The following is a 24,133-nucleotide window of genomic DNA, read 5'->3' on the forward strand; positions in this document are numbered from 1 at the left end:
AACGATGGGGGTGGAGACAACCCAACAGGGCTGTTGTTGTCTTGTCTTTACCAAACGGGTTTGTCTCGGGAATTTCAGCAGAGGACTGGTGCATTTCCTTGACCTCATTTCAAATTATTCAGCATGTTTATCATGATCACCATCTTAGCCAACTGTGTCTTCATGACCATGAGTGACCCGCCACCGTGGGCCAAGGATGTGGAGTAAGTGTTGTTTTTCTTTCTTTCTCTTTGCCTACTTTCTCTTACCAGTTTTCTGCCTGGTCACTATAGGCTGGGCTGTGGGAGGGGAAACGAAACCAGAGGAGCAGTTTACAGGCATTCTTAATCCAAAAGTGAAGCTGGGGGCCAGATGAGGAAACTTGTGTGATCCAAAAACTTGCAGTAACTATAATGTTTCAAAAATATCAGGCGGGTGACACAAACTCCCTGAGAAGCAGTATTATTGTAACCCGGCTGACATGAGGAGAAGATTTTAAAGGCAGGTTGTGGGGTTGTTTCACTGCTCAAAGCCATGCAGATTATTTTGGCTTTGTGGTATCTGTGAATACAGCCTGTGAGTGTGCTTTCATTGGGGGGGGGCGGAATACACCCATCTCTTCCACCTTTTATTTTCAACTCTCCCTGCATAGGTCCATTAACCTGAATCCTTCCCTTTAGTTTGATCCTACAGCCTGAGTGTCAAAGGTCTTTAGGTTCATTTTCTTGAGTACATCCAATTTTAAAAGGGTCCCAGGTTCTAAGAAAGATATCTGGCTCTAGAGTGAATATGAATTTGGGAAGTACAATTCCAACAAATTCTACCTTCTAACTTAAGATTTGCTTGCAAAAGGTATCTCTGTATTCTTCTGCTGCAAATGGTTTTTTTTGGAAAACAGGCTGCAGGATATTTACCGGTTATCTTGATATGTATTTAAAAAAAAATAAAATTAGCAATAAACCTTGCACGCACACACACACACACACACACACACACACACACACACATTTACTGTGTATATATATATATTGCTACTAATTCTGCTTCCCTTGTCCTCCATAACCCTTCCCTGTTCACAGATACACTTTTACTGGCATCTACACCTTTGAGTCTATGATCAAGATATTGGCCCGGGGATTCTGCATCGACAACTTTACATTCCTGAGAGATCCATGGAACTGGCTGGATTTCAGTGTCATCGTTATGGCGTATGTTGCATTTAGCAGGAGCAATGTGGTAAACCAGCCGGGGGAAACCAGAGGGCATGTGGGTGTGGGGTGCAAATCCTCATGCATGTACCGTATGGAGATGGCAAGCACTGAGACCGTATTTCCAGTTAGCTGCTGTCTCCTGGACATACCCAGAATATCATAGTTGGAAGTGTCAACAACTTTTGTGTCCGGACTTTAAACCCTATTTTAATGACTTTTGAAACTGCCCAACCCCTTAGCCAAAGACCACCTGAAAAGCATCATACAAGTGCCACACAGAAAGAGATGGTCTACAACAGAAATTTGAGAGTGTGGCTTGTCTTCTGTCTGACAAGATAATTTATAATGGTCACTGATTGCATTACCTGGCCAGTGTGGCCATCATTTTAATGGGACGTGGGTGGCTCTGTGGTCTAAGCCACTGAGCCTCTTGGGCTTGCCGATCCCCGCAATGGGGTGAGCTCCCTTTGCTCTGTCCCTGCTCCTGGCAACCTAACTGTTCAAAAGCACTCCAGTGCAAGGAGATAAATAGGCACTACTGTGGCAGAAAAGTAAACGGCGTTTCTGTATGCTCTGGTTTCTGTCACGGTGTCCTGTTGCGCCAGAAGCGGCTTAGCCATGCTGGCCACATGACCCGGAAAGCTGTCTGTGGACAAACGCCGGTTCCCTCGGCCTGAAAGCAAGATGAGTGCCGCAACCTCATAGTCAACTTAGACTGGACTTAACCGTCCAGGGGCCCTTTACCTTTACCTTTTGAAATGGTAAATACCTTAGTTCTTGAATCCCTATTCATTCCCTATTCATACACAAAATATGCCCTTAAAACAGGATTTGTAGCATTTGTAAGTAAAAAGAACTACTGGGAAAGGTTTGTCCAAGATATTTCCATCTGCAGAGGAAATATTTAGTCATTAGAAGTCAAGATGGGTTGGACTGCGCATGCGTCGGCGTGGGTAGACGCTCACCCGTATCGCTCCTGGAACTCACTGAATTAAAAGCCTGAAAAACAAATAATTTATGGCAAACTGATAGCAGAGACAACTCACCGAGAACTGTGTTTACGTCTAAGTCCTGGACTGGGGTGAGTCAGAGTTTAAAAACGGTCGTAAATTCACCTATTTGGCAAAGACTTGAGAAGGCCTTAACAAGATGGCCAAGTCTATTAAGGAGCTGGGGGAGATGATCCAGCGTTCGGAGATAAATGTCCGTGCTGATATGCAAGAACTGAAAGCAGAAATGAGAAGAATGACTGCTACATTAGAAAAAGTCACAAAAATAGCAGAGCATGCAAAAGAGGTAGCAGAAGGAAATGCAAATAAAATAAAAACCTTGACAAAAAGAATTTCGCAAATGAATGATAGGCAGCGTAGAAGGAATTTGAAGTTCTCTGGCATTTCTGAGGACATTGGAAATAAGGACCTGGAAAAGGGGATGTTTGAATGGCTCAAAGAACAAGGAATTGTAATTGAGCAATGTGAAATCGAGAGAGTGCATCGTTTGTTTACACCACGAGGAGGCGCCGGAACTCCCAGGGATGTAATAATGGCATTTACAAGGGAGAAGTTAAGAGATCAAATCTATAAATCTCTTCGACAGAAAGCAGACCTGCAGTTTAAACAGCGAAAGGTCATAGTGAGACAAGATTTCTCTCCAGAAACGCTGCAAGAAAGGAAACAAATGCAGCAGTACGCACAAGCTCTATACAAACATAAAATCCTCTTTTCCTGGGCCTACCCTGCTACACTGGTGGTCTATAAAGATGGCAGGAAATACTCGGCTAAGAACCCTGACGAAGCAAAAAAAATGCTAACTGACCTAGAAGTTGGAATACTAGGACGGATAGAGCAAGAACTCTCAAGTTCGGAAGAACAACAGGAAGACCAACAGGGAGAACCTAGTGAACCCAGTGAATCTCCAGTCCAGAGACAAGAGAGTAAAAGAAGACGGCAGTCGGGAGATGAAAGGACAGCAAGAAATAATAAATACTAGAGACAATTTAAAACGGGCTTTGGTAAATACATTTAAGGACATAAACTTTCCAGGAGTGAAGGGAGAGGAGTACAGTCCTCTAAGAAACCATGAGACAGGGATCATGGAGATCCCTATCTGAGTCTCAGGGGGGAAGGGAGAGGGGGATTGAATGGGACAGAATTGGAAATACAAAATATGTACACAGAAGGGTTCAAAAAATAAATGGTAGTCGGGACAATGGATAGATCCTTAAAGGTTTTATCGCTTAATGTTAACGGGTTGGCCTCAAATATTAAAAGATATAGGGTACAGACATTGGCAAAGAAGATGAAAGCGGATATATTATGCCTTCAGGAGACACATAGAGCTAAAGCAAATAATAAACCTTTGTTATGCTCTCAGCAATGGGGCTTAATAGAAGAATCAAAAGCGACGAACAAGGCTAGAGGGGTCGCTATACTATGTAATGCAAATCTCAGGCCAGAGGTTCTGAGCCGGAAAAAAGATAATGATGGTAGATTTATATTCTTAAAAATCAAAGTGTCACAAAAAATCTTTACAATAGCTAATATATATAGTCCAAACACAAGACAGAAAAAATTTATAAAGAAAATCTTGAATAAACTGCAGCTTTACGCTGAAGGGGAAGTTATCGTTACAGCAGATTTTAACTGGAATATAAAAAACGATAACACATTTAGATTATCTAAATGGGGATTAAAGGATGTGTTTGAGATGGGTAATCCCAGCACTAAACCTACTTTTTTTTCCAACAGACACAAGAGTTTTTCTTATATCGATTATGTGTTAATTAAAGAGGGGAATGAAATTAGCGTTAAAACGGCAAATACTATGGGAATATGGATATCAGACCATGCTCCACTATTTGTGGAGCTGGGGCTGGAAGAAGATGGGAAAAGTAGGAGATGGCGGTATAATAATCTAATAATGGCAAAAGAGATTGATAGGGAATATATCAGAAATCAAATTGACTGGTACTTTAAAGAGAATAATGGCTCAGCCGAGATCCCGGTAGTGTGGGACGCTTTCAAAGCTGTTATAAGAGGACATTGTATACTGAAAGAGAATGCTATTAAGAAGAAGTGGTACTCGGGGAGACAGGAAAAAATTAAAGAGATTGAATTCTTGCAACAACAGCAACAGGTAAAATATCTAAGGAGTAGGAAGGAGCAGTTAAGAAAGTTAAAACAGGAACTGGATGAGTTGGATATAGTTGCGGTGTGGAAGAGAGATAATATGATCAAAAACGATTTTCAGAGAACCTCAATAGGATCATATAAGAGACTTGCAAACTATTTAAAGAAAAGAAGGGACAAACAGAAGGTGAAGGCCATTAAGACCAGAAGGAAAACACTCACACAAAGCTCTAAAGAAATAAGGAAAGAATTTGCAGAATTCTATCAATCTCTATATACAGAAGAAAATAAAAATATCAGTAGGGAAAGCTTAGGGTTTAAAATTGAAGAAAGTGATAGATTGAGACTGAAGGAGGAAATCTCTCTGGAAGAAATAGAGAATGTAGTTAAATCATTTAAGAGTAAGAAATCACCAGGATTAGATGGAATTACTGCAGACTTTTATAAAGAAACAATTCATATCCTGGGCGCAGAACTAAAAAAAGTATTTAATAATATCCTAGAAGGGGGGAAAGCCCCAGATACCTGGAAACTAGCGGAAATAGTAGTGATTGAAAAACCACAAAAGGACCCTACAGAGGTGGGGTCATACAGACCAATCAGTTTATTAAATCAAGACTATAAGATATTTACAAAGATCCTAGCAAGACGATTGGAAAAGGTACTACCCAAAATAATTAAGGAAGATCAATATGGATTTGTTAAGGGAAGATACATAGGACACCCTATAAGAAACGTATTAAACGTACTAACAAGCAGGGTAAAAGGTAAACTGGCGGTTTTAAAATTGGATGTGTATAAGGCCTTTGACACGATTAGACATAAGTTCTTATGGAACATCATGCGGGAGGTAGGATTAGGAGAAAACTTTGTGGAAGCAATCCGAGAAGTGTATAGAGAAGGGAAGGCTGTGGTCAGAGTGAATGAGGGGGTTTCAGATCAATTCAATATACAAAGAGGAGTTAAACAAGGATGCCCACTCTCACCGCTACTATTTGTGTTGGGTATGGAGTACTTGGCAGACAGGATACGAAATTCAGTAAGGATAAAAGGATATAAGAAAGGAAAGGAGGAAATTAAGTTGAACATGTATGCAGATGATATCCTATTATTATTTACAAACCCCCTTGAGGGCGTAAGAGAACTTATGATAATCCTGAAGGACTTTAAAGAGGAGTCAGGATTGGGAGTAAATTTGGAAAAGTCCGAAATTCTGTTCTGGGACGTAAACAAAGAGGAGAAGAAGGAAATTGCAAAAATGACAAGGATGGATATTAATAAGAAAAAAATTAAATATTTGGGGGTAAATATCATAAAAAATATTGCTAGGATTCCAGATGTAAATTACAAAGAAGCATGGAGGAAGATCAAGAAGGATATAAAATCATGGAAAAATAAGAATTTATCTATTCTAGGTAGGATTAGAGCAGTTAAAATGTTTCTGGTACCGAAATTATTATATTTATTTCAAGTAATTGCACTACCCATTAGGAAAATATGGTTCAAAACATGGAATAAGGTATTTAAAAATTGGATTTTTGGAAGCAAAAGAGTTAGAACCCCAGACATAGTAAATTACTCACCGCAAGAAGAGATGGGATGGGGAATACCAAACTTAGAATTTTATTACGAAACATTTCAACTAAAAAATTTAATAGACATTGGATATAAGGATAGGACTAAATGGATTAGGCTGGAAAATGAAATAAATGAAGGAATAGGAAGAGAGGGGATATTTATTAGAGATATTAACTTGGCTTGTAAGAAGACAATAGGACCAAGAAAATCTGCGCTAGGAATCTGGAAGAAATGGAATACGAAATGGATGCCAACTCTCTCAAGATGGATGCCGTTAAAATACTTGCTGGAGAGTCAGGGGGAACCGGGCTGGTGGAGGAGATTGGAGGATCGGGGATTTGTTATATTGGGGAATATGTATGATGATGAAGGGAGTTTAATTAAAAAAAATGTTTTTTTTGGAAAAAATAGGAAAACAATATTGGTTGAAAGTGGAAGGACTTTATGATTTGATAAAAACAGAAAGAGCGGAGGAGATGAGGAGGACGGAGATGAAAGTGGATTTGGTGTTGAACAGAAGACAAACAACAGAGAAGGGGATAGCGGGGATGTTGTACGGATTCATGGTGAGGGATAAAGAAAGAATGATAAGAATAATACAGAGTAAATGGGAGCACGAGGGTGTTATTCATCAAAGTGTAGTCCAAGAATTAATGAAGAATATAAATAATATTAAAATAGAAAAGTTTAAAGAATTAAGTAGAAAATTTTTATTAAAATGGTATAGAACTCCGGCACAAATGGCGTATATAGTGAAAGGGTTTAGTCCCAAATGTTGGCATTGCGGTCAGGAAAAAGGATTTTATTCCCACATGTGGTGGGAATGCAGTCTGGTTAAGGAATATTGGCAAAAGATTACAAAGGTAATTTCTGGATTATTTCAAATAAATATAGAAGTGAATAGGGATTTACTATTTTCGGGAATACTGGGAAATAACAAAGTAAAAAGTAATATGCAAGAGCTGTATAAGATTATGATTCTAGCCGGAATGGCAGTTATTGCACTGGGATGGAAAGAAAAGGCTAAATGGGAAATGGGAAAATGGAATGATTATGTTTTTGAATACGTACAATCTGAAATATTTGCACAGATAGCGGCAGAGGATAGTTGGGAAAATAAATGCCAAAGAATTACAAATAAATGGGCATTTTATAGGAATTGGATAGAAAGGGGTGAAGCCAACCCAAATATACAAGCTCGAATGAACAGACTGTGTACATGGATAAAGATCTGAAGAACGAAGGTCTGTCCAGAGGGGAGGGTGGGAGGGGAGGGGGAGGGGGGAAAAGAAAAAGAAAAAGAAAAGGTCTATTGGAGATGCTTGAGAGTGCTACCTTGTTTAGTGGCTGTTTTAAATGACGCATTCGAAATGTATTAATTGTATTCTGAACTTTGTGCATATCTTATTGTACGATGATTCTTTTTTCTGTAAATCAGCTGCAGATTTTTGTTAAGAGGTATTTATATCTTCTGAATAAATAGTTCTTTAAAAAAAAAAAAAAAATTAGAAGTCAAGATGGCTTCAGGATTGCTCTCCTGTACTATTTCAGACATGTGGTTTATATACTTATGTATGTGTGTTTATGTTGTGCAATAATCAACATTTATTTTGTATTTGAGACCTAAGAGTTATTATAACACCCTGCTGTAATTTATTGGCTCCTGGTTGCAGTGCTGGAGACACAGAAAGTGTAATGGCATAATAGCTAATGTTTCCTTTACTAAATATTGCCAAGGAGACTTGAGACACACGGTTCTGGTGGACTCATCGCTCCCTGACAACTTGCGAGCCTCTGAAGTATAAGGAGACTTTATTGCTGCTGTTGTTGTGAACAGCTTATGTGTTTCCTTCCACTCTCCTATCATGCTTGGTCAACCTGTAAATAGAAAGATTCTTACAGAGATACCAGTGTTTTCCACCCCAAAGGAAACTTATTCTGTAAATGTTACAGGTGGGTAGCCGTGCTGGTCTGCCATAGTCGAAACAAAATAGAAAATTCTTTCCAGTAGCACCTTAGAGACCAACTGAGTTTGTTCTTGGTATGAGCTTTCGTGTGCATGGTATCTGAAGAAGTGTGCATGCACACGAAAGCTCATACCAAGAACAAACTCAGTTGGTCTCTAAGGTGCTACTGGAAAGAATTTTCTATTTTGTTTCGACTTACTCTGTAAATGTTACCCTGAATGTTCCGCCATGTGAGAAGCAAGATTGCAAAGCGATATTTAGCATCCCTCCTCTCCCGAGGAAGAATTGTGCAGGATTTTAAAGTATCCATACACTTTCTGTCAAAGTAAATGACTGATCAAACGTTTTGCTTTGCCTTTTTCCTATCTTTTCAGGATCCTGACACAAGTCCAAACTGGACATTGTAACAGCAGCTCTGTCTAATTGAACCCAGGCTCTGTCCCAATGAAAGGGGCAAAGAAAGGGTCCAGTTTTAACAGCAAGGGTGCTCAGCTTGCCGTCTCTTGCATGCTGACTCTGATCCCACAGTCTTATCTCCTCAGGCACTGTCTCCCTCAGCTGAGCTCTGATGCCCTTGATGGGTCAAATGCTGTTCGCAGATCCTGGTTTTAACTCGGAGATTTGCTGCCGTCACAACTGACTTCAGAGCTGTGTCTCCTACATAGTTCCATCCCTGGGGGAATTGTTTCCTTCTCTTTGCCTGTTGATAGCCCTTGTTTCTACTTTTATATGTTGCCTTTCAATGAACAGCTCGCTTGCCCTCTCTTTTCTAGCTATGTCACAGAGTTCGTAGACTTGGGCAACATCTCTGCTCTGCGGACATTCCGGGTTCTCCGGGCGCTTAAAACCATCACAGTCATTCCAGGTGGGTAATGGGGAGGGTGGCATTGATGGAGGCGAAGACCTTCATGCAGATTTCATTTTTCATATGCATCAGAGATGAACTGGCTTCCAGTTCGTTGGACGCACTTCATTCAGGCCCCCCAACTTGTATGGGTCTGGAAGCTCTTGGTTAGCTTTATGCCCAAGAGTTGCCTGTTACCCCCCCAAAAAAATTTTTAACATGCCCTGTAGAAAACATTACCAAAGCACACCCTTGATCTTCTTCAGGGAAAGAGGTAACTGCAGCAAAGTTGGAAATGTTAAGATCCTAGTTTTTGAAGATGCCGGTGCACACTATAAGGCGAAAGCTCGGCCAGTGCATTTGTTGCTTTTTTACAATGCGAAAAAAGGGTAAAAGCGGCTGCTTTTCCCATCTCTGCAAACCAGTTGACTTTAAATTATATTGCAGGAAAACCAGGATTTTAAGTACAGGATTTTAAGGCTGCTTCCCAGCCAAAGGAATGCACATAGCATATAGTTAACTATTGTCAAAGGCAGGCATAGGCAACCTTCGGCTCTCCAGATGTTTCGGACTACAATTCCCATCATCCCTGACCACTGGTCCTGTTAGCTAGGGATCATGGGAGTTGTAGGCCAAAACATCTGGAGAGCCGAAGGTTGCCTATGCCTGGTCAAAGGTAACACTTACAGTTGCTTCTGTATCTTATATACTTTGGGACGCAGGTGGCACTGTGGTCTAAACCACTGAGCCTCTTGGGCTTGCCAATCAGAAAGTCGGCGGTTCGAATCCCTGTGACGGGGTGAGCTCCTATTGCTCTGTCCCAGCTCCTGCCAACCTAGCAGTTCAAAAGCACACCAGCACAAGTAGATAAATAAGTACTGCTGCAGCGGGAAGGTAAACGGTGATTCCGTGCACTCTGGTTTCCGTCACAGTGTTTTGTTGCGCCAGAAGTGGTTTTGTCATGCTGGCCACATGACCTGGAAAGCTGTCTGTGGACAAACGCCAGTTCCCTCGGCCTGAAAGCGAGATGAGAGCTGCAACCCCATAGTCGCCTCTGACTGGACTTAACTGTCCAGGGGTCCTTTACCTTTATATAGCTCTGAATACCTACATGCATCTCACATCCAGGCAGTTATTCGAATGTCTGCACTCTATGGAGCAGTTGCAGCAACAGGGGACCACTCCTCCTCCACCGGTTTATGCACCTTCCCCCAGTGGGCTGCACACATGCAGCCGGAGACTGCTCCTGAATGGCAGCTTCCTCTGCTCATCCCTTTTCAGTCCCCTCCTGGTTCTGGGAGTCTGTGGTGCAGGAGAAAGCAGGGAAGCACCTGGCCCTTCCCTTGCCTGACCTGCCTCTTCCTCTTCTCCTGATCCAGCCTGTGCTCCACCTTCTAGTTCTGGAGGTTCCCCGCCTCCAACACTTGACTCTAGGCCAGGCATAGGGAACCTTCGGCTCTCCAGATGTTTTGGCCTACAACTCCCATGATCCCTAGCTAACAGGACCAGTGGTCAGGGATGATGGGAATTGTAGTCCGAAACATCTGGAGAGCCGAAGGTTCCCTATGCCTGCTCTAGGCCAGTACAGTTCCCCACAAATCACTGACCCCTCTCCCAAGTCAGACTCTAGCCCCACGTCCCTTGTCCCTGCCAGTCCCTGACATCAGAGCATGTCAGATGCTAGAATTTATGTTCAAAGCAAACTGTGCCTAAAATATAATATAATATAATATAATATAATATAATATAATATAATATAATATAATATAATATAATATAATATAATATAATATAATACAATACAATTAATATAATGTAATATAATATGTTGGTCCCTACCAGAGAGGAATGAAGCTATTGGACTATGCCAAAATGGCAAAACTGACCGGAAAGCTCAGGAATCAGGGAGACCACAACTTTAATAAGGAATGGGGGGAATTTACAATTTATCTTAAAGAACACTGAAAGCAGCTGAAAACTGCAATAACTGCAGCACTGCAATAACAATTCTAATGTAATGAGCGCTATGAATACAATGGATTCATAAATAATCAGGATTATTTTTTTTAAAAAATGCAGTAGAAAAGATTTAATAACAGAACCCACAGAGGGAAAGGTGGGAAGTCCAGAGATTTGGGAGAATCTTGTAACTTTGGATGTGTTGTGATATGACTGTAAATTTAATAATAATAATAATAATAATAATAATAATAATAATAATAATAATAATACCTTTTATTGTCATTGTACAACCTGTGTACAATGAAATTAAATATGTAAAATCAAATATAGAGTGAGATAGAGATAGAGATATATAGTAGGATTTTTTTTTTAAATAAAGCCACCAAGCTCAGTTTGTTGCCTGTAAGTAATGCCGTTTCTCTCCCACCCCGCAACTAGGGCTGAAAACTATTGTGGGTGCATTGATCCAGTCTGTGAAGAAGCTCTCCGATGTCATGATCCTCACAGTATTCTGCTTGGCCGTCTTCGCCCTCATCGGCCTGCAGCTGTTCATGGGGAACCTGCGGCAAAAGTGTGTGCGGTGGCCGCCGTTCACCAACGACACACTTGATGGCGGTTTCATTGGCAACACCACTCTGTATGACAACGGCACCCTGTACGACAACAGCACCCTGTACGACAACGGCACCCTGTATAGCAACGAGACCTTTGACTGGGATGAGTACATTCACAATGAAGGTAAGGGCTGCTTTTTCAAGAGCTGCTGATTCTGTCGCTTTTGACTTGGCCCGGAGCGGTGCCAGATACCGGATGGGCATCTCAAACCTGAACCGCTAGCACTTAATTAGCTGATATACATAAATACATTTGTATATGAGCTAAATGTGCAATTAAGTGCTAGCGGTTTTATGCTCGCAAGGCTAAAGGCTTTCCCCTCTGCGGTGACCACAGGTAGCCAGTTCAAGGGAAGTCGCTCCAGGATTGGACTGAGAGATTTCCCCACCACCACCAACTTTCATAGCACTAAGACTCACAGGTTAAAACTCACAGGTCCTGGTGTTATCAAAGCTGATGGGCGGAGGGACCTCTCTGTAGGTCTTGACCTACATATTTTGTTTTATATCTGTATCATTTATTGTGCTCTAGCTTATAGAGTTTAATTTCAACCTATCTATATTTACATGTACTCTGTCGCTGTATATGTCCATATTTCTGGTCTGTGACCGTAATAAATCGATTCATTCATCCAGGACTCACAGGTCTTCCAATGAAACTTCGGTGCATGACATACAAAAGGAGATGCTTCACCAAACACATCTCTGGCTTGTGACATTCATTGCCATAAAGTTAAAGATGTCCTCAAAAAAGACTCGCCCCAATTCTTAATCTCAGGGTCGTGGGTTCAAGCCCCATGTTGGGCAAAGAGATTCCTGCATTGCAGGGGGTTGGACTGTAGGTGACGTTCATGACCCCCTCCAACGCTACAATTCTGTGATTCTACTCAGTCAGCACCATAGGCCTGATCCAGTTTGGCAAGCCCCACCCCAACCCATCTGCTTTTAACTTTAAGCTTCTCTGGTTGAGATCCTGATTGTGGGTTCCCTTGTCATATCTAGTTCGACTCTTCTACTCGTTGCTTTAAACCTGCAGTTGTGTTACATTCCAAACTTTATTCTCACACCCGCCTTTTCTTTCTCGCGAAGAAAATTTTTATTTCCTTGAGGGTGCGCTTGATGCCCTGCTCTGTGGGAACAGCTCCGACGCAGGGTGAGTGAGATCTGTCCCGACCGCGGGTCCCTCTTGGGAGTGGGAGTGGGGAGGGGATCTGTCTTCTAGTGACTCGACCATTTTAAATCAGTGTGAAAACTGTGCTGATTTAAAGAATGGTGGGGTGGGGGTGGAGTCCCTCAAACATGGTGCCCTCAATATGTTTTTGATCTCGTTGAGACAACTGGACACGCTGTTTGGGACTGATTTAGAATCCTGTGACATCTAGAGGGTACCACATTGGCTAACGGTCACAGAGCGAGCCGGTCGATAAATCAACACAGTTCAAAGTTGCAGTTAACTCTGGATGAGCCAAAAACACGATCTTTACAGGCTCAGCTGAGTGTCAGGCCTAATGAACACAGCAGCTCATTCCCTGTAGGTCTTACAGCATGAAACCAGTTGCTGAGACTAAAGGTCCCGCCTCCTCCTAAACCACTGAGCCTCCTAGGCTTGCCTATCAGAAGGTCGGCAGTTCAAATTCATTACCTGGCCAGTGTGGCCATCCTTTTGATGGGATGTGGGTGGCGCTGTGGTCTAAACCAGTGAGCCTCTTGGGCTTGCCGATCCCCACAATGGGGTGAGCTCCCGTTGCTCTGTCCCTGCTCCTGCCAACCTAGCAGTTCGAAAGCACGCCAGTGCAAGGAGATAAATAGGTACTACTGTGGCAGAAAAGTAAACGGCGTTTCTGCGCGCTCTGGTTTCTGTCACGGTGTCCCGTTGCGCCAGAAGCGGTTTGTCCTGCTGGCCACATGACCCGGAAAGCTGTCTGTGGACAAATGCCGGCTTGCCTGGCCTGAAGTGAGATGATTGCCACAACCCCATAGTCACCTTTGACTGGACTTAACTGTCCAGGGGTCCTTTACTTTTACCTTTACCTTTTACGTCTCCTGTTCTATGTCTAGCCCTGTTCGAATTCCAAGAGTCAATAGACCTGACAAGAGCAGAACTCCATCATTACCTGGTAGCTGGCTACTGTTAATCTCTGCTGGGGAAAAGTGTTGGATGACAGGGCTGCTATGCAATTCTTAAAGCTGGCAACCCTATATTGAGGCAGGGTGTTTGTGTGTGGATATTTCATGCCTGGGTTCTGCATGGATTTAGTAGGGAGTTGATGCTGCTCTTATGACCTCTCCTTCCATGATGTCATGCTGACACCATTCCCTCCCTCTTGTAGGCAATGCCCAGAAGGGTATCTCTGCATGAAAGCTGGCCGGAACCCAAACTACGGCTACACAAGCTATGACACCTTCAGCTGGGCCTTCCTCTCCCTATTCCGTCTCATGACTCAAGACTACTGGGAGAACCTCTTTCAACTGGTAGGCCAAACTTATGTTGTCGTTCCAAGAAAACCCGGGGCTTTGTGGCCGCCTGTATGATCTAGTTGAGATTTCTGCATTGCAGGGGGTTGGACCCCCGGGGTCTCTTCCAACTTTAAAGTTCTATGATTCTATATTCCGGAGAGCTTTGTAGTTCCATGGAAGCTCATTAGGGGTTCCTTGGTGTTCACATGTGTGAGTCGGGTGGGTGGGTGTTTTGGATCAGGTTAGCCATATTGATTTGTATGCTGTTGGTATGCTGGAGAAGAGAAGGTTAATGGGTGACATGATAGCCATGATCAAATATATAAAAGGATGTCATATAGAGGAGGGAGAAAGGTTGTTTTCTGCTGCTCCAGAGAAGCGGACACGGAGCAATGGATTCAAACTACAAGAAAGAAGATTCCACCTAAACATTAGGAAGAACTTCCTGACAGTAAGAGCTGTTTGACAGTGGAATTTGCTGCCAAGGAGTGTGGTGGAGTCTCCTTCTTTGGAGGTCTTAAACAGAGGCTTGACAGCCATCTGTCAGGAATGCTTTGATGGTGTTTCCTGCTTGGCAGGGGGTTGGACTGGATGGCCCTTGTGGTCTCTTCCAGTTCTATGATTCTATGGTTTACCAGGCATGGGCAAATTGTGTCTGCTTTGCTGCTAGCATGAACTGGGAGGAAACAAACTGTGTTTTCTCACTTAGCATCATATCCAAACCAGGGATCATGGCTTGTTATGGTCTCAACGAACCATGATCTGTAGCCAAGGTTGCTTCTTGGTTTGCTGATTGCGGTGCTTTAGATCAAAACAAGCCGCGATCTCTGGTCTGGGTGTGACGCTAAGCCAGAGATCATGGCTGTGGTTTACTTTGGTGCGTGAACAAGGGCAGTGAGAAGGTCACGAACAGCTGACAAACATTCCTGATAAAAACACCTTGCCCGTCATGTCAGTCTTGTGTTTGCCACCTGGATTTGCTGGAGAGTGTTGAGTGCATTCTGGGGACACACCCTTAACTGAAGGGTGAAACTTAATAGGGTTGACCTGCATTTTACACGAACTGTGTGTGCACTCTAATAAAAATTCCCCTTCACTGTAATCCTCCACAGGGTTTCCTTGGACAACAGATTGATTGTGGGGAAAGTTCCTGGAGGTAGAGAGAATTTGGAAGAATGTACCATGGGCAAACAATTTTCCACCCGGCAAACAGCATGTGGGGAAATGGTTAAACCCAGTGGTGGTGTCAGGGCAAGACTTTGAGTTAAACGTCCGGGGCTGAATTATCAGAATGAGGGGCAACGTCTCCAATCGCAGCAGGACTCTCTTGCCACATTTCAAAACAAGTGGAGTAATATATATTACCTCTAAAGAGGAGATTCCCACAAGTCCATTGCGCCCAGAGCCTAAAATTACCTGGGCAGTAAAAGGAGCGCATCCACCCCCATTGTTCAGCCCCAACACTGAGGTCTTGCTCCGAGGGCCTTCTGGTGGTTCCCTCCCTGTGAGAAGCAAGGTTACAGGGAACCAGGCAGAGGGCCTTCTTGGTAGTGGCGCCTGTCCTGTAGAACGCCCTCCCACCAGATGTCAAGGAAATAAACAAGACATCTGAAGGCAGCCCTGTTTAGGGAAGTTTTTAATGTTTGATGTTTTATCGTGTTTTTAATATTCTGTTGGGAGCCGCCCAGAGTGGCTGGGGAAACCCAGCCAGATGGGCAGGGTATAAAATAATAATAATAATAATAATAATAATAATAATAATAATAATAGGTTAAATCCATCACAACACCAACACCACGGCGCTGACCTGAATCTTGGGCTGCTTTTTACAGAAATGTAAGCAGGGAAAACATCCAGTGACAGCCTCGTCCAGTTTAGTCTCCAGTCCCAGAATTGTATTTTCAAATGCTAAGGAAACGTGTGAAGAAGCAACACGAAGAGGTGCCCTTGAGCATGCACAGAAAGCAAAAGACTGTATCTGAAGTTAGAGGTGAGGGATCCTTTGGTAGAAAGGGTGACAGGGCTCTTCTTCTTCTTCCCCATAGACCTTGCGAGCGGCTGGGAAAACGTACATGATCTTTTTCGTTCTGGTCATATTCTTGGGATCCTTCTACCTCATCAACCTGATCCTGGCTGTGGTAGCGATGGCTTATGCCGAGCAGAACGATGCAACTCTGCTGGAGGAGCAGGAGAAGGAGGCAGAGTTCCAGCAGATGGTGGAGCAGCTGAAAAAACACCAGGAGGAGCAACAAAGGCTGGTTGGTGGCTTTTTTTTAAGTGTTTTAATTAGTTTAATCTCTCCACCTTCCCCCCACCCCAGCTTCACAAACTTCCCTTGCTGCCAATAACTTCTTTCTAAATCAGTTGCTTAATAACTGGCACTTGAAGCGGGTATGAGCCACAGGGCTGGTGACAGTGCCAATTGCAGTATTCTCTTCCTTGCCCCGCTCCTCTAAAATCAGGGTCAAGCTACTGCCCAGGCAAGTGCCTGTTTGTCAGTCTTAGTAGCATCTCTTACTGATGTTCTTCACAAAGGGAGGGGAAGAGCCTCCACATCCTCCATACACTCATCATAGGCTTCCTGATATTCCTCATGGGGCTTGATCATGATAACACACGTTGGTCGCTTTCAACCTGCAACTGCTCCCAAGTCCGTTTTGGAAGGAATGTAGACATATGGAAGGCTCCTGTCTTCACACATGATGGGGATGTGGCAATAGACATCAATAGGAAGTGTGTCTCCTGCAAGAACTGTGATCCCCTTCTTGCCTTTATTGATGAATTTCTGGACCTCTTTCACCCCACGTCGGATCTGTTTCTGCTTTGATGCTTTCTTGATGCACTTGTACAGCTTGCGCGTCAACTTCCGTTCCTGACCCCCCCCCCTCCCCCTGGTTGGTGGCTTTTTGATGGTACTCCTTTACTCTGCCTCGCCCAGTTCCGAAAGCGCTGAGTGTGCCAATACTGTTCTGCATTTTCCCTTTCTCAGGTGATTCAGGCGATGTATAAATAAGATCGGGGTTTGGCTTTTGCTGCCCAACTCAGCAAGGGACTAAGTCATGGGTAGGCAACCTAAGGCCCGGGGCCCGGATCTGGCCCAATCGCCTTCTAAATCTGGACCGCGGACGGTCCGGAAAGCAGCATGTTTTTACATGGGTGGAATGTGTGCTTTTATTTAAAATGCACCTCTGGGTTATTTGTGGGGCCTGCCTGGTGTTTTTACGTGAGTAGATTGTGTGCTTTTATTTAAAACGCATCTCTGGGTTATTTGTGGGGCATTAGGAATTTGTTCTCCCCCCCCCAAAAAAAATAGTGCGGCCCCCCACAAGGTCTGAGGGACAGTGGACCGGCCCCCTGCTGAAAAAGTTTGCTGACCCCTGGACTAAGTCCATCATTGGTCAGAGATGAATGGAGGGAAGCAGGATCCAGAGAAAGCAAGGCAGATCTTTATTTTTCTGTTGGAACAAGAGTTCCCTCCCCCTTCTTGCAAGAAGGTAAAAGAGACCCAGAGCAAAAGTGTGCAAGCCCCTTTAAAGACTTTTGAAATTGCCCACCCCTTAGCCAAAGACCACCTGAAAAGTATCATGGAAGAAGGTGGTCTCGCACAGAAATTTGAGAATGTTGCTTCTCTCCTGCCTGCCTAGGTATCTGATAATGGTAGCCAGGTCATTCTATTGAGATGGTAGGTACTTTGGTTACCCAAATCTCTTATTTACAAACTTACACCTATTGACATTTCACTCAGCTTAACATAAACTTGCAAGACTGGATTTGCAGGGAGGGGTAAGCCCCCTACATTCCAGGCAGTTTTATTAACTGGATTTGCAAGTGGGAAAGCTTTCCCCATTTCCTTCCTTCCTCCTACTGCAGAAGAATATTTGAGGTCGTTTTGGGAGAGTCAGAATGGCCTCAGGATTGTTCTGGTTGTTGTGTCTGTCGTAGAGTGCACCCTAAATTTTTACAACACAGGGCAACCTTTGATAGAGTTGATTTTGTTATAAGAATTTATAATTCTTTTATATATATATTATAGTTGTTATTAATTTTCCAAGCAAACTAGCTGCTTTGCTTCTCAGTTTTCTCTGGTTGGCCTCTGTTTTTTACTCCTACCAATGGAGAACCTGCAAAGGACTTTGCAAGGGCTCCTGTGTACCCCATAAGGGAATAAGGGCAGATTTTCTCTTGTAATCTTCTTTAATTCCTGGAACAATTAAATCCCTCACCCCTCCTTCCTTGAAGAGACCCATTTGGTAAACATTTGGTCATTTGTGAGAGTCAAAATAGTGTGAGACCTGTCTGCCTCAGACATGTGGCCTGTTTGCTTGGAAAATTAATAACAACTATAAGATATATATATAAAATAATTGTAAATTCTTATAACAATTTCTTTTTGTACAAGAGAATGGGCTCATCTGCACTCCAATTTGGTCTGTGTTTTATTCTTTTCTTTTTTTTAATAAGATTTTATTGTTTTATCATGAAACAAAACAAAAACAACATTAAACATACATAGACATAAAAGGAGAAAAAACATAGTAAACAATCAACAATAAAAAACACAACATTAACATACCAGAAAAAGAAAGCTTATACAAACCTTACCAACTTATCTTTGTTTCTCTACTTATTTCTACTTCTTAGGGGGACTTCCCCTGGTCCCTCCTCTGTCTTCAAAAACATATATACTCTTTAGGTAGCTTCCTTTCTTTTCCCATTAACTTATACTCAATATCCTCATGTTCTTTAAATTTATCTAAATCAATATATTTCTTAACTTATATTCTATATCTTAATACTTTCTTAAACAAATAAATCTGTCACATCAAAAATTTCTTTTACAGCGTTATAACTAACCTTAAACTTCTAAAGCCGGTTCTTCTATATATTTCTGCTCAAATATTCAAACGTTCAATTTAGCATATTTAAGTAAATAGTCCTTAAATTTCTTCCAGTCTTGCGACACCTTCTCCTCCCTCTGGTCTCGGATTCTGGCGGTCAGGTCTGCGAGCTCCATATACTCCATCAACTTCATCTGCCATTCTTCAATTGTCGGTATCTCTTCACCCTTCCAAATTCTTGCCAATAAAATTCTAGCCGCTGTCGTGGCATACATAAAAAAAGCTCTATCCTGACTGGGTATCTCTTCGTTGGTCATGCTCAAAAGGAATGCCTCTGGTTTCTTACAAAAGGTAATTTTCATTACCTTCTTAAGCTCATTATAAATCTTATCCCAGAAGGCCTTCACCCTTGGACACGACCACCACATATGATAGAAGGTACCTTTTGAGGATTTACATTTCCAACACACATCCGACATTTTAGAATTCATTCTAGATAACTTAACTGGTGTCAGATACCATCTGTATATCATTTTCATTACATTTTCTCTTAAGCTATTACATGCAGTAAAATTGATACCTTTCTGCCACAATCTCTCCCAGTCATCCATCATAATATTATGACCCACATCTTTTGCCCAGTCTATCATTGTTGATTTAACCAATTCATCTTTCGTATGCCACTCTAGCAACAAATTGTACATTTTGGAAAGGTTTTTAGAATTTGATTCGATCAGTTCTGTTTCCAGTTTTGATTTTTCCACTTGAAAACCAATTTTTTTATCTAATTTAAATGTTTCATGTACCTGGTGATATTGCAGCCAGTCAGGGACTTGGTTTTTGACTTGATCGTAACATTTCAACTTAAACGAGTCCCCTTCCTGCTGCAATATGTCCATATATCGTAGCCAACTTGCAGACATGTTTGGTCTCTTATAGGCCTTGGCCTCCACTGGAGATATCCATCTAGGAGTCTTTCTCTCCAATAAGTCCTTATATCTAATCCAAACCTGATACAGAGATTTCCTGATTATATGACTTTTGAAAGTTCTGTGGATTTTAACTTTGTCATACCAAAGGTATGCATGCCATCCAAACATATTATCATGACCTTCCAAGTCCAAAACATCTACATTCTCTAATTTAAACCAGTCTTTCAGCCAGCAAAAGGCCGCTGCTTCAAAATAAAGTCTTAAATCCGGCAGGGCAAAGCCTCCTCTCTCTTTGGAGTCTGTCAGAATCTTAAACTTAATTCTCGGCTTTTTGCCCTGCCATATAAACTTCGATAAGTCCCTTTGCCATATCTTAAAACAGTCCATTTTATCCAAAATTGGTATGGCTTGGAATAAAAACAGCATCCTTGGTAGGACATTCATTTTAATCGCTGCTATTCTTCCCATTAACGACAGTTTTAATCTTGTCCATATCTCCAGATCTTTCTTTATCTCTATCCACAGCTTTTCATAATTGTCTTTGTACAGGTTCACATTTTTTGCTGTGAGATTGATTCCTAGATATTTTACCGATTTAACAAAATTGAGGCCTGTGCCATCTTGTAATCTTTGTATCTGTTCTGCACTCATATTTTTACTTAGAACTTTGGTTTTCTGTTTGTTTAATTTGAAGCCAGCTACTCGTCCAAATTGTTCAATTAATTCCAGAGCTTTGGGGACACTGCTTTCCGGTTCTTGCAGGGATAACATCAAATCATCTGCGAAGGCGCGTAATTTGTATTCTTTCTCTCCCACCCTAATTCCTTTTATCTGTTTCTCTTTTCGTAACATATTTAAAAGGACCTCCAGGACCGTAATAAATAATAAAGGGGAGATAGGGCACCCTTGTCTTGTTCCTTTTTCAACTTCAATTTCCTCCGATATCACACCGTTTACTATTATTTTTGCTTTTTGTTCTGTATAAATGGCTTTGATGCCATTTAAGAATCTTTCTCCAACTCCCATCTTTTCCAAATTCTTTTTCATAAACATCCAAGATACCTTGTCAAAGGCTTTCTCCGCATCAATAAACAATAGTGCTGCCTCTGTATTTATGTTTCTTTCCAGTTTTTCTAAAATGTCCACAATAATTCTTGTATTATTGCTTATTTGTCTTCCTGGAAGGAAACCTGCCTGATCTTTATGTATATAGTCTTTTAGCACTCTTTTTAATCTTGTAGCCATAACATTTGCAAAGATTTTGTAATCCACATTCAAAAGGGAAATTGGCCGATAATTTTTCATTAGCGTTCTATCTGTATCTGGTTTTGGGATCAGTGTGATAAAGGCTTCTTTCCACGTCTCTGGTGCCCTATCTCCTTCTAGTATTTTATTGCAAATTTCTTTCAAAGGCTGCGAAAGCCAATCTTTTAGAGTCTTATAAAACTTTGCTGTTAGTCCATCTGGTCCTGGTGCCTTTCCTAATTGCATATTCTTAATTGCATCCTCAATCTCTTGGGTCGATATTGGGTGGTTGAGGGTTACTAGTTTATCCTCTGGGACTTTTTGCAGACTATTTTGTTGCAGAAATCGGTCTATCTCTTCTTCTTTTATCCTCTCCTCCTTGTACAGTTGCTTGTAAAATTTTTGAAAACACTTTCTGATTTCCTCCGGGTTCTCCACTATTTTCCCATTTACTACTAAGTTGCCGATGACATTTGCCTTTTGTCTTTTCTTCAGTTGCCAAGCTAGTAGTTTTCCACATTTATTCGCTGATTCAAATGATCTTTGTTTCATCATTTTCAATTTCCATTCTATATCTTGGTTCATAATTTTAGCATACTGGGATTGTAAGTATTTAATTTCCTTTTGAATTCTTAAAGATTTGGGATGACCTCTTAACTCTTTTTCTTTAACTTTGATTAATTTCAACAGTCTTTCCATTTCCGCATTTTGTAATCTTTTCTTTTTTGCTTTTTCACTTATGAGGAATCCTCTCATTACCGCTTTACTTGCATCCCAGGCAGTTCTTTTTTCTACCTCCGAATTCCAGTTGATTTGAAAATACTCCTTCATCTTTTTCACAGCTCTTTCTACCAGCTTGGTGTCTCTCATCAACGCGTCATCCATTCTCCATCTGAAAGAACCCTTGGAAACCATTTTGAGAGTTACCTGTACAGGATTGTGGTCCGAATAGGTCTTTGGGCCGATTTCTGCTTTTTGTATTTTAGGTGCCAATTCGTTCGATATCCAAATATAATCTATCCTCGACCATGACTGCTGAGATTCGCTAAAATAAGTTGCCTCAGTATCGGTGGGGTTTTTCAACCTCCAAGCATCCTCCAAATTTAAATTGTCCACCATTTCAAAGAAAGTCTTAGGTAGTTTCCCATCATTTGTTAATTTAGTTCTTTGGGATCTGTCCATTAAAGTGGAAACTGCACCATTAAAGTCTCCAAGGCAAACTAATTTATAGTCCAAATAGTCCAACAGCAAGTCATGTATTTTTTTGTAGAAAATTGACTTTCCATCATTTGGTGCATAAAGTCCCAGAATCAAGAATTTTTCGCCTTGTATTTTAATTTCAATTGCGATATATCTCCCTTCTTCATCTTTAAATAACTGTTTTGGGCTAAATTTCTCCTTTGCATATATTACCACACCTCTCTTTTTGACCTTATCTGATGATATGAACTCTTGGCCTAGCTTTTTGTTTTGTAGTAATCTTCTATGTCGCCGAACTATGTGTGTCTCCTGTAAACATATAATGTCCAAATTCTTCTTTTCCAATCCATGAAATACTCTGCGTCTCTTTGGTCTCTGGTTCAATCCCCGTACATTCCATGTCATTAACTTGAGCGCCATATTCCTTTGTTTTAATCTTCTCCTCCAGTTGCTTCTGCTTTCTTGCCTTCTTCTGGGTCTTTATCACTTGGTCCTGGTACCCCCGGCGGTGGAAATACTCCTGGACGTCTATGTAAAGATGAATCAAGTGGCGTACCTTTAAGCTCTTCCAGATGTTTGTCCAAAAATTTCTGCTTTTCGGCCAGGGATGGTCTGTGTTTTATTCTGTCTCAGGGGGCGTAGGTGTCGTCAGCCCCCTCCATATTCCTTATTAGGGGGCTCAGCATCCCCCACCCCAATATTGAGGGGGCAGAGGAGGCCAAACTGTGAGGTTGCACCGGCCTGTACAGCGTTGCCCAGCAGGAGGGGGGGAGGTTCCTGGAAATATACATCTCAGGTGTCAAAGGCCAAGTTAAAAAGGTCCTTTGGGGGGATAATTTCAGGGCACCTGTGCAAGTTGGCTAAAAACCCTCTGTCTGCATGCTGCTAGGAATTGAATTGGGAGTTGTTTTATTTGCTTCCCAACCCTACCCCCAAACCCGAACATAATGTTGGACATGCTAGAATATATTTTTGTTCAAGCTGGCTTTTCCCAGATAGTATTAAGCAGGCATGGGCGATTCTCAATGACAGTGGAGAGTATCATGTTTGAATGGATTCTGTTTCTTTTGTCGGTTTATTTTTGTGTGTGACTTGCTTGGTTAAAAGAAAATGAAGCATCGGGAGACGATTCTATTTGCAGAGGGCTTGGTTTGCCTCCTTGTCCTTTAACCATTTTAGTTGTACATCCTTCCAAGATGTCAGCACAGGGTGGAGTAACAGAAGTTCGACTGCCGCTGTCGGGGAGCCTGCAGCAGGATCCTATGAGCCAGCAGTTTGCCAGTCCATTCCTGAGCTGTGACACAACCACTTAGCTTCCTTGTTTACTGACAGCATAAATATATCTTGCCGTCAGCAAGACTTGCCTCTCGCTTCCTGGAGCTGCTTAAAACTGAACAGATATAGAAAGTCTCCTTCTTCCCATCAGTCCTGAACAAATGAAGCACTTGGAGTGGAAAAGCCGAGGGGAGAAAACGGCACCCTAAAAAAAGCACATAATGCCAGGGATTGAAGTGCATTTGTATTGTATGTTCCATGGTGGCAGAGTGGGCACAGCAGCAGATGATGGGGAAACAGTGACTTTTCTGCACTCCTTTGAATCCTTCTAAATTGGGCATAACGTCGCACCAACTTGGGGGGGGGGGGTTTGCGCGATTGGGGTCTGATGGGGGTATACTATATGGCATATGGCTACTCCTCTTAGTTGTTCCCTTGTCTCTGCCCTGTTTCGGTTCCCCTGCCCATGGAGTTGCACAGCACAGCTGATTCACTGGCATGGACTTCTGCTGGTGCATTTACGGCGTTGCAGATCTCCAGTGGCAGAGGCATATCTTAAGTTGCACAAGTCTTAATTCAGCAGCAGGGGTGCCAGGTAGATGGAGCACATGGGGCTGCACCCCATCATATTGAGGGGGCCACCACCCTTCCACATGCCCCAGCCCCAGCCTCCACTCAGCAGCCCAGAAGCCCAGGAGCCGGGCAGTATCTGGAACGAGCGAGGGCGATCTTTGTCTTTGTTATTCCCAGCCTCTGACCGGCAGCCCAGGAGTTGGAGGGCGGTTGGGGGAAGCAAGCGCGAAGATCGTCCTCCGTGCTTCCCAGGCAGCGTCATGTGACCCGTCATGTGACCGCACCCCCCTCAGTGGGGGGGGGCACGTCGGCGCCCCTGTGCAGCAAGAC

At 42.4% G+C, this 24,133-nt stretch overlaps 1 protein-coding gene and 1 pseudogene across 2 annotated transcripts in view; one reads left to right on the forward strand and one right to left on the reverse strand.

Moving 5' to 3' along the window:
• Positions 1-24,133, forward strand: part of LOC117058283 (sodium channel protein type 4 subunit alpha-like) — a 98,765-nt gene that overhangs the window by 24,178 nt on the left and 50,454 nt on the right. For both annotated transcript variants that reach the window (XM_033169348.1, XM_033169347.1), the window contains exons 4-10: positions 114-203; positions 1,059-1,187; positions 8,637-8,728; positions 11,108-11,407; positions 12,373-12,436; positions 13,614-13,755; positions 15,786-15,998. In XM_033169348.1, coding sequence (XP_033025239.1) covers positions 114-203; positions 1,059-1,187; positions 8,637-8,728; positions 11,108-11,407; positions 12,373-12,436; positions 13,614-13,755; positions 15,786-15,998 — 1,030 coding nt within the window. The remainder of the gene's footprint in view (positions 1-113; positions 204-1,058; positions 1,188-8,636; positions 8,729-11,107; positions 11,408-12,372; positions 12,437-13,613; positions 13,756-15,785; positions 15,999-24,133) is intronic.
• Positions 16,180-24,077, reverse strand: LOC117058777 (annotated as a pseudogene).

Source organism: Lacerta agilis, chromosome 14 (genome assembly GCF_009819535.1).
Source record: "Lacerta agilis isolate rLacAgi1 chromosome 14, rLacAgi1.pri, whole genome shotgun sequence".
Lineage (NCBI taxonomy): Eukaryota > Metazoa > Chordata > Lepidosauria > Squamata > Lacertidae > Lacerta > Lacerta agilis.